Source organism: Pygoscelis adeliae, unplaced genomic scaffold (assembly GCF_000699105.1).
Source record: "Pygoscelis adeliae isolate BGI_AS28 unplaced genomic scaffold, ASM69910v1 Scaffold890, whole genome shotgun sequence".
NCBI lineage: Eukaryota > Metazoa > Chordata > Aves > Sphenisciformes > Spheniscidae > Pygoscelis > Pygoscelis adeliae.
Window position 1 is genome coordinate 93,511 of NW_008823974.1, and position 11,768 is coordinate 105,278.

The 11,768-nt window shown below is 41.7% G+C and overlaps 1 protein-coding gene across 2 annotated transcripts in view; it reads right to left on the reverse strand.

Annotated features, from left to right (window-relative positions):
* Positions 1–8,449, reverse strand: part of POGZ (pogo transposable element with ZNF domain) — a 28,969-nt gene extending 20,520 nt beyond the window's left edge. For both annotated transcript variants that reach the window (XM_009324770.1, XM_009324762.1), the window contains exon 1: positions 8,326–8,449. In XM_009324770.1, coding sequence (XP_009323045.1) covers positions 8,326–8,449 — 124 coding nt within the window. The remainder of the gene's footprint in view (positions 1–8,325) is intronic.
* Between the last annotated feature and the right edge of the window lie 3,319 nt (positions 8,450–11,768).

The window sequence follows — 11,768 nt, forward strand, 5'->3', positions numbered from 1 at the left end:
CTGCGTGTTCACAGGAGAGGTTGGACTGACAAAGCCTCTTTAATCTGATACTCCAGAAACCCCATACAGGTGATCTGCACTTCACAACAGCATGACCTTCCTAGAGAAGAACGCTAGTGCTGAGCCCATCAATAAGTTACTCTACACTGCAAACAACTGAAGTGCAGAGACAGGGACCTCAAAGGTAGAGCAGACCACACCATTGCTAAGGAGGCCATCGGTGCCAAGGCTCCTGCCACTGACACAAACCCCATCAAAATCAGCGATAAATGGTTAGGACTGGTGTCAGCACATCATGATTTAGAGGTTACCATACACGCAGACTTTGAATTCAACACTTGGGCATCAATAAAGGTCCTCTCAGCCAAATGAAGGGTGGACTAATAAGCCCAGGATGACTCAATTCCTTGATGACTTTGTTCTCCGATGAATGGCCCTCAGTAGCCAGCACTGTTAACTGAGGGGCAAAAAGGAGCAACATAGGGCCACACCGTTAAGGCTTTAATGGCAGGTGATGTGGGCATCAAGTGGAGTCAGCTCACCAGGGCACTCCGAGAAATAAGGGATTACTGGGGGCTGGGGACAGACACTTGTAGGTGTCTCAAGGAGCCTTCCATCATTCTTAGGAGAAGCAACTTCAGGTGGCTCCTGTGCTCTCTGAATCCATTTCCAGAAAGCATGGCAGGTCGAGCACTGCTCCAAGATACATCCTTCATATATGGTAAGCACAGGGAGCAAAGCTAAGAGAAGCTTCTGCCATAACACCACTCCCTAGATGACAGGCTAGCTGAGCTTGATGTAAACAAACATATAATTTTCGTCAACAAATGTAAGGGAGAAAAGTTATACTAAGTGTTACATACAGTTTAAGGGAGAGAGGGATCACAGGGCAGTATGCAGAGTAAGCATGCACTGCAAGTGTCCTGTCACACTGATGCAGGCAGTAATTTAAACTAGACTAAGTTTTCTCACTTCCCACCCTAACCCAACTTAACCATACACTGTTACGCATTTGCTGCATATTAAATATGAGTGCAGTATTTTCTTCTATAGTTTCTATATTTTCAGAACCAAAAGCGATTCTTGTGGTGAAAAGAATTATAGGAATGTAAGTTATATTTTTATCTGATGGTGGAATTATTAAAAAGGAGTCAAGCTGCCAGGCTGATGTGCTGCACGGCACCCACCTCATTTTCTTGTCAACAACAACAGTGCTTTTTTGGATACAAGGAGTCTGTGGAAACAGACAGACGTATACGTTATACCAGCTAGCTATGCACGCATACATAATATAAGAAAGAACTTGTTTGAGTGGGATACAGGTACAGCTAAAAACAATCAAAGGAAATTAAGGAAAGAAAAAATTAGGCCGAGCATCACTTCAAATATATTTAGCTTTCAGTAATTTTTCCTTTTATGTCCCAGTAATTTGAGACATTTTAAAACTAATCTGCAGGGAAAAATTTGGATCCAGCAGAAAGATGGAAAGAGATAAGCTAAAAGATATTTCCATTTTCAGTTTGGAAATCCTGTTTCTTGATTTTTGGACACGGGGTCATCTCTACCCAGTCCTGTACGCACTTCTGCTCTGTTCATTCAAAGGAGAACTTGTGGTTTGTGTACATCAACATTAAGAAGTACAATACACCTCTGTCCTGGTTTCGGCTGGGATAGAGTTAATTTTCTTCCTAGTAGCTGGTACAGTGCTGTGGTTTGGATTTAGGATGAGAACAAAGTTGATAACGCACCGATGGTTTAGTTGTTGCTACGTAATGCTTACACTGGCCAAGGACTTTCTAGATTTCCATGCTCTACCGACTGAGAAGGCTGGAGGTGCACAAGAAGCTGGGAGGGGGCACAGCCAAACTGGCCAAAGGGACATTCCATACCATGGGACGTCATGCTCAGTACATAAACTGGGGAAAGCTGGCCGGGGGGGCCGCTGCTCGGGGACTGGCTGGGCATCGGTCGGCGGGTGGTGAGCAATTGTACTGTGCATCACTTGCTTTGTGTATTATTATCATTTTATTTCAATTATTAAACTGTTTTTATCTCAACCCACGAGTTTTCTCACTTATGCTCTTCCAATTCTCCCCCCCATCCCACCGGGGGGGGGGGGCGGGAGTGAGCGAGCGGCTGCATGGTGCTCAGTTGCCAACTGAGGTTAAACCACAACAACCTCGCAAGAAATTCAAGCACATGTTTGTTAACGTATGATCTTGAAAGTTAGATATTACCAACATGGATGCTGTTATTTAAGAGGATAAATTTTAGGTCTCCAGGCTTGCTCATAAGTGAATTACATCCTAGAGGGGGAAAAAAAAAAAAAACCCAAACACCCAAAACAAAATCCAACAAAACCTTACACTGGATAGATTTAGTGGGTCTTTTTCAGCCCTAGCTTGTAAGTCTTTTTAATTAATGTAAAACAAAATGCAAGATGACAGCCATGAGCGTAAAAAACAGATTGCTGAAAGCTGGGATGACTCCAGACATGGCTCATTTCGTGAGCGTTCCACATAGTCACAACTTAAACTGGGATGTGACCCTCAGTTACTGGGCCAGCAGAGACTGCAGGGACTGAAGAGGTGACAGATGTCCCTGTGGCACTTTGCCACTCAAAATCCTCGCTGGCATCAAGCCAAAAAGGATTCCCCTAGAAGTCAAAGTCATGTCATACGAGCTGGCAGTGACTAGACGAATACAATACTTGGGAAAGAAAAGGCCGTGCTGTAGGCTGAAGAATTTTGTCCGTATTGGTCCTGAAGTTGATGGGCCAAGCTATCCTCTGCTGCATGAATGCAATCAAGAAGAGAATTTACTCCACCATAAAAACTGAAGTGCTCTGGAGATATGCAAAACCAAGCATGTTTCTGTATTTTTTTTTTTTCCACCTAACAGCATCCATCCCAAAGCATTTTAAAAGTCTACCACTCAATGAAGGAGAAAGACCACGTGACAGTGACCAGGAACACACAGCACTACCAACAGCATGTTCCTGACGCCCATACAGAGTTTATTTCCATCCCAGCAGATCAGAAAAACACAAACAGAACCCACATCATCAAGCTTACCCCGAAACATACAGCCCTAACTGTGATGGTGAATACTTTGTTTCGACAATGCTAACAGAGCTGACCAAACTGCCAAGTCATAAATTCTGCCTATTTGGGAAGTAACTTTGCGGCTGTAAAGGCCGTTTCCCTCCCTCCTCTCTTCCACAGCAGACCAACACACACCTCAGAGATTTTCAGATTTTTTCAGCAGTCTAAGAACAGTTCTCTGATTAAACATTACTTAAGAATTCTACAAACCCTCCTTAACATGCAGACTTGCACTGTGGGGCAGAAGGAGATCCCACCATGCAATACCGCAGCACGAGAAGAGGGCAAATCCGGCGTGGTTCCTGCAGTGGTACAAGGTGCCCACGGCACATCTGGCAGGGCAATTCTTGTGTGGGCAGGCAGCCCAGCAAACTGCACTCACCGCTCACGTCACTTCCACAGCAGTAATTTATGATTAGATGACATACTATGAGAGACACACAAAAGAAAAAGGACTGCGGAAAGTGATAGATGGAGTCACAGCAGGTAGCATCCCTACCTGCCTTCATTTTTTAACGTATGGTAAAATCCGAAAGGGTTAGTTCCCCAATAGCTACCACTAATTCTGTTTGCAAACCAGAACAAAAGAATAAGCATATAAAAGACAATCATAGGTAGCTATGCCTATGACTTCACTCCTCTAGTACAGATTAGAGTGATTCATGTCTAGAAACATAATACTGGCTTTTCAGGGAAAGGTTTCTCCAAAGCCTGCAAGGAACTAAGCCATTAGGAAAACCGTCCCGTGTACCTCTGAACTGTACCACGCATACTAAAAAATATTTCTAGCTAGCCTACAGTAGCAGCACGCAGCAATCTTCCTAAACCTCCAACGCTCCCACAGCTCAGAGAGGATGCTGGGCATAATCAGACTACACAATAAGGGACTGAGAAAGGAAGATAAAACCATCACGATTTGTTTTCTTTTTCAACCTTCCTCACCACATTTCAAAGTCAGATGATGGAGCTCTGGATTAGTTTCCAGAGCTTACCACGACCCTTATATTTGAGACAAACAGACAAACAAATAAAAGGGACAAAGTAAGTTTCTCAGATTGTTGCGATTCTGCACAATCCTTTCAAATTTACGATGTGACAAAGGCCTATCCAAATTAGATTCCTGTACAAAGCCCACTGGTTTTATGGGATCCGGGAATCATTTGGATATCAGATTCTATGGAGGCATATTTGAACTTGTCACAGAATATACAAATATTTTACTGATATATATATTGCTATTAGCAGATTTTTTTTTTCCAGTAGCCATGCTCGTTTTTCTCTTTTTTTTTTACCATTAATCTAATTATAGCACAGTGGTATCACCAAGCCTTTATTAATTTCTTTTAATTGATTTAGAACAATTTACTTTTATTAGTAAAGCTATGGAATATTCATCACAACTGTATTATGTAGTGATATCTAACACATTTGGAGTTCAAGACACTTTTAAGACACTCCCAAAGATGTGTTTCAAATAATGTGTAGAACCTTCCTCATTACTTATGTGTCTGATCAAACTTTACAATGATGTGAAGACTTTTAGGTGAGGTTTTTTTACAGCTCCTTAATCCCAAAGAATCCTAACCCCACTTTATATTTCAGTATATTAAGTTATGCAGAGAGATTGCTTAAGTGTCCTGGTTTTGGCTGGGATAGAGTTAATTTCCTTCCTAGTAGCTGGTACAGTGCTGTGGTTTGGATTTAGTATGAGAATAATGTTGATAACACACTGATGTTTTAGTTGTTGCTGAGCAGTGCTTACACTAGTCAAGAACTTTTCAGCTTCCCCTGCTCTGCTGACTGAGAAGGCTGGAGGTGCACAAAAAGCTGGGAGGGGGCACAGCCAGGACAGCTGACCCCAACTGGCCAGAGGGACATTCCATCCCATGGGACGTCATGCTCAGTACATAAACTGGGGGAAAGCTGGCCGGGGGGGGCTGCTGTTTGGGGACTGGCTGGGCATCGTTTGGCAGGTGGTGAGCAATTGCATTGTGCATCTCTTGCTTCCTATATTCTTATTAGGATTTTATTCTATTTCAATTAAACTGTTTTTATCTCAACCCATGAGTTTTCTCACTTTTACTCTTCCTATTCTCTCCCCCATCCCACCGGGGCAGGGGGGGAAGGAACCAGCAACCGTGTGGTGCTCAGTTGCCGACTGAGGTTAAACCACAACATTAAGCTACCTCTGAAATGAAGCATGACAACCCTTTAATAGCAAAAAACCCCCCAGAATTATTCACCTTGGAATTTGGCCAACACACCAGTTTAACACATCTACTCCTGCAAAACACATCATGATGCAACAGGGTGACCCTAAGTAGTCAGGACCTTCATTTTATATCTTACCTGGAGGGTAATACTACCAATGGTAATTTCCACTAATATGTAAGGACACTGGATTCACTCTCGAGTCAAAGAAAACCAGCTGCTGCTCCCCGTAGTCCCTGCAGGTTTTAGCACAACTCCCATCTGAATTTTGCCCTGACACCTCCCTGTTCAGCCTGTGAAATTTCACGTGCTCACAGCACATGACAGTGTGACTGCAAGCGAGCCTCACATTTCCCCTCTGCACCCCAAACTGTTCTAAATGCTGAAGGCGTTTCTGCTTACCACTGTTGTTCACAAATATTGTCACTAGCATCTTCTTAGCACTGTCACTATTCTGAGCCCCACTGCTACTGACTGACGTGGCTGCACAGAGATTAGCACCTATGGATGCATGGGCAACAGCTGGCAGAGGGGCAGAAACGGGCTGCAGACTCACTGAAACTGCTAGAAAGGAATGGCATAATTGTATTTAGAAAAAATAGAGAAAGCACAATTTGTTTGTAGAGACACCATACTAGCACGCTGCTTGGCTGTACTGCCATCCTATCACACTAAGTAAAATTTTTAGCTTTGTACAATAGTCCATACTCACTTCCAGCTTCTTTAGTTCTATATTTTCTATCAAACGGCACAAGCAAGAGAAACTCAACTTACTCAAGACCACTGTTAGTTTTATGTCCGTTCCAACACATCTATGACTGAATCACTTTGCCCTTCCAAACACCCTCCTACCTTGACATCTCTAAATACTATTCAAAGTAAGCTCCTTCTAAACCTTCCCTGGTAGGAAGGCCAGAGGAAGCAGGCGACAGCAGTCAGCAAGTAGAAGCATACCCTTCCCTGAGCAGAGACAGCCTCATTCTACTCGCCTTCAACTATCAACAAGCCTTCCAAAGCCCCGAGTGTTGAATACTTCCACAAACACCCTGTGTTAACCACAAGTTGTGTGGAACAGCTGCTGCCAAGGAGTTAGCAGCACTGACTACCAAGAGTGCTCCCACAGCACTTCACGCTAGGACCAGAGTTTAGGATCACAGCAGTCAGAAATGCGAGATGTTGAATCATCATTGCTAGTTATCCTTGGCCTACGACAAGACATAGACCCGTCTCTATTCCAGCTATTAAGCTGATGCTTGGCTTGATCTTGACCAAGAAAAAGGTAACTGAAATGGCTGAACAAAAGCCTAACTTAAATATGCCAGTCTACTTCACCCACACACATAACTGGGGTAAGAATTCTTTTTTCCACGCACCAGACTCAAGTGTGTGGCAAGAACCAAAAGGACAGTGAATAGAAGTTTTTCTTACTATAATATCCTGGTTTTGGCTGGGATAGAGTTAATTTTCCTCCTAGTAGCTGGTGTAGTGCTGTGTTTTGGATTTAGCATGAGAACAATGTGATAACACACCGATGTTTTTAGTTGTTGCTAAGTCGTGTTTATACTAGTCAAGGACTTTTCAGCTTCCCGTGCTCTGCCAGCGAAGAGGTGCACAAGAAGCTGGGAGGGGGCACAGCCAGGACAGCTGACCCAAACTGGCCAAAGGGCTATTCCATACCATACGACATCAGGCTCAGTATATAAACCGGGGGGAGTTGGCCAGGGGGCGGCAGCCGCTGCTTGGGGACTGGCTGGGCATCGGTCAGCAGGTGGGGGGGAACTGCATCGTGCATCACTTGCTTTGTATATTCTTTTATCATCACCATCATTATTATTTCCCCTTCCTTTTCAGTCCTATTAAACTGTCTTTATCTCAACCCATGAATTTTACTTCCCCCCCCCGCCCTGATTCTCTCCCCCATCCTGCTGGGTGGGGGGGAGTGAGCGAATGGCTGCGTGGTGTTTAGCTGCCTGCCGGGTTAAACCACAGCATATAGTCATGTTTCATTTACTCCCAAATTGTGAAGTGCTCATCATTAAGGTTTGATTTGTATAAGATTGTGCATATACCTATGGCCCAACTCACTGTGTTGATACCAACTGAAATCAACAACCAGAACATACCATCCTTGTATCTTTACTTACTTAGGGTTCCATTACAAACTGAATGATTATATAGCATCTGAAACACATAAAAGCCTCCCATCTGGCAATTACTGCTCTTTTTGAGTCCAAATTTCTCATTATTTGAGACAACTAGTGAATAACAACATACTCTGACCTGCACATTACATGCAAACTCTGTTCAGAGTTATGCATCTTTCCATTTGCAGAGAACAGGCAAAAAAAAAACCCCAAACCAAAACCAAAAAAACCAACTGAAACTGATTATATCAAATCATGGGTTAAATAGGTAATAATAATAAACTAGTTTTAATCTCACTAGTTTAAACTCACTAGTAAGTTAAGTCACAGGAAATACAATTCACCAGTTGAATACCTGACTTGCTCAGTCATTTCAAAACTGCTAGAAGGATCAAGTGTTACTCACCACTGAATGCTGATACATACTAAAGCACTTCGTAAAGAAAAAGCATCATCTTCTATGCAAATTATCAACTATCTACTTTTAAGAAACTACTACTTTGGCTGTAGAACATCAATAATTTTGCTAAAGTTCCCTTCTCATTTTTCAAACAGGCCACCCTTTCCAACACCTGCAAAAATCTTACTTCTCTTGCACAGAAAAAAAAAAGCTGTTTCCTGCCTCCTAAACTACTTATTCACAGGACACCTGGCCGCGTCCTGCACCACCATCACGTCAGCTCTAGCCAGCACTCAAAGGCTCTGTTCACAAATAGAGAAACTGAAATTGGTTACATGACTCATTAACATTTTTTTTAGCTATCAAATAAGACTACTTACTGGATAGGATGTAACCAATCACTGCCATTTCCCTTTAATTTTAACACCGATAACAGGAATAATTCTAGACTAAAATAGTTAATTACCCGTAGCAGTTTTATCAACTGAATTATAATCCTCAACAACCGAATCTTCAATCACGTCACTGATTTTCTGCCATGGTTCCAGCTCCTCCTCCTCACATTCCATAAAGAGGTCCGTGTCCGCCATCCTGCAAAGTGAAAAGAAGAGAAAGCTTTATTGGAAAGCTGTGTTTTGTTGGGCAGCAAAAGTCTCATTATAAGAAAAATTCTAATGCCAGAAATATGAACAGTGTTTTTATTTCCTAGTATTCCAAAGAAAAAAAATTGACTCCACATCCTACTTTAATAGGCTGTGTTTCCTTTTCAGATAATTCTGTGAAGCTGGTGCTGAAAACCCTTGGTTTTGACTTAAAATTGCAGTGGTTTTGCCTCTCCTGCATAAGAAAACCAACCTAACAGCTTTGAAATCAGAAGTCACCGCCCCAAAACCCCAGTATCTTTAAATAAATTAGTAACTGACTGAAAGAAGGAAGAATCATGCTTTTTGTTCTGTTCGTGGTTTTGAATATTCTAGGATTACTGCCAATACACATGACAGAGATTGAATATCCAAGCTTAAATGAGTAAAAAATGCGCACACAAACGTGCGAACAGTCCTCAGCTAACCTCAGCCAGCCCCTCCAGTCAAACCCGCATGTACCCAAACCCCTGCATGCTCCCCCAGCCCCAGCTCCTAATTCCCTGCTACAAGGAAGGTGTGACAGACAGTTATGAACTAGTTCAAAGAAAAAAAAAAAGTAAAGGGATTTTCTGCAATTAGATCTGTAGTTATTGTCTTTCAACTCAAACGAACATTCTCTTGGTCTCCGGAGTAAAGCACCCAATTTACCTTTTCCGCACCACTCGTTACTGGGTATAACCATTACCATATTTATTTAGAGAAAAGACACAACAGACAATTCCAGCCTGTTTGTCTCTCCTCACGAGTAAGTCTTTCTTGTTCTTGCCACCAATCTCTAAAACTTCTATCTTGGCTACGTCTTTGTGAGACAGGGAAGCAGAAACAAAGGCATATAAGCACGTAAGCAGGGGGTACATCACTGCTAATGTAACGGCCTTAGAACATTATAATTTGCAGTGTTACTTTTTGCTCCGCTGTTTACATACCTTCCCACTTTGTTTGCTTTTCTGAGCACCGCTGCACACAGAACACAAGTTTTTATGGATCTGCCTACAGTGACAGTCAAGTATTTTCTCCTGGGACTGCATCTAATCTAGACCTCAATGATGTATAAATGTATGTGTTTAAAGTTAAGAGTTCAATTAAACATTCAGACCATCAAGCCAGAATTAAAAACAAGATGATTCACAATTATCAACAGTCTCAAGTGTCCTACAGGATCTCTCTTCTGGGAAGGTGGGAAGAGTTGCCACCAAAGGTCTTCAAAAAGCTGATTTTCACTACTATTACTGAGATCTAATCAATAGACACACATTTCCAATCACTTTGACAACTTACAAGTCATTAAGCCAAGCTGCTGAAAGGAGCTTTCTCCCAGACCCAGTTTTGCATTGTTTCAGGATTTGGCTGTTTCTGAACTTCACTTAGAAGTGACACTTACGCAAAATTTTAATTCTCCTTAATAATACATTTAGGAATCTTAAACCAATATGACTAATTCTAGAAGCTCAGTTGCATTTTATTATAGGAAATAAGACACCACAAAACCTGAATTTCCTCGTTTCCCCACCTGGGCTACAGCAAAAAAGAATCGATTCTTTCCCTCTACTATCAACCACTAGAAAGGCTGGCGAGCAGAACAAGTGGCAGTTCTGTACTGTAAGTAGATGGGAATCACGATGTCTAGAAGGGACTTTGCTCTTCTTGATTACATTTTGGTGGCCAAAGAGACTGTAATGATTGCATTTTGTCATCTCTACTGCCATAAAAATCTGATGCGAAATGTTCTGAGACAAACTGGCCAAAATAAACAGCTTATAATAGGGAACAAGCAAGAAAATAATCCCACTCATGTGCAGACAATCTGTGTTCTCAATAGCCACAGAAAACAGTGATGACCAGAAGGCTTAAACACAGAGTAACATTTATTAGCTCACTGTTGAAAAACTAGACGAGACGTAGCTTTAAAATATAAGCTGGATTAAGTAACCACAGAGCAATTAAACTGTAAGTCATATCATTAAGCTACATCTACCCTTCTTGTCCTAACACTGTAATTTTTATTTGTATTGTGCCACACTAGCCGTAAAATGCAAAAGCATGATCATCAGGAATTTCCTGCAACATGACATGAAGCCAAAACAAAATTTTGACAAATGCTGAAGTAACTGTCTTAACCAGGTAAGCCTCAAAAAAGAAAAAAAAATTCCTAAAAACATGTTATTCTTTGCCAAATTCAAATTGCCAGCAGTTTTTTTGAAGCCACACACACCACTGTTTTCCCCTAGATACGGACAGCCTCTCAGACTCTCATTTTTCTGTGTTGTATTTGTCTAAAAAGCATTCGCAGAGCTTATACTGCGATGCTGTAGTCACATGATGGTGTTTTTACCAAGAAATACTCATTTCAGTTTTACACTTGGTTATACTAATACACATAATTCTCACTTCCCAATTATGCTTTTGAAGCACAGCAATATTCATTTTAAGAATAACATAAAGAATGATATTTAAAGGAAGCCCATCGCACCACTCATGTTCGGTAGCTGATCTTCCTTTGTTCCCCACTTCCGCCACATTCATATCAATAAAAAAGTAAAAGTCATTCGTCTGATCCTGCACACAACTCTGAACGACTAGTCCTGCCATTACGCCTATGAGAATACAGAGCAGCAGCACTTTTAACTAAACTGGTTTATGCCTATTCACATATACTGTCAACTTGAAATATTTACTTAATATAGCTATCCCCATGCCTCACAATTTTGTGTATTTACAGTGCAGAATCTTAAATAATAGAGTAAATGAAAACATTTCTGTATAATTTCACTTTTGATCCCTATGAACTTGGATCTGCCCTTCCTTTATGAAGGCCTTTAAAAGACAAAGGGCCCCCAAAGTCCAAGCCAAACGACAAATAACTCACTCCTACCAAGACTACCTCTTTTAGTCTTTTAAGGGGGCTTGGGGGGACTCAAATAGATTGCTCAAATTGAGGGTGTTCATGGGCCTGTTCAGCTATCAGGAAAAACTCCTGGTAGAGAAATATTATCTAGTATTGTGATTTTACAAGGGAAGTATAAAGAATCCTGTTTCTCTGAACACAGGTAGAACAAGAGAGAGTTTCTTTTCTCACCATTTCAAGTCCTTCTCAGTCAATTTTTAGCCTAAAAAGTACACTTCCAGGAGCTTTAAACGACCTTGCCTCTTCCAGCTGTCCCCCAAGCGCTCTGCTCTGGTATTCTGTCCAGAGATGCAAGCACATCTCCATAGCTGTTTTCTCCTCGCTGTTATCACACCTTCCCAGCACGCGCTTTGAGATGAG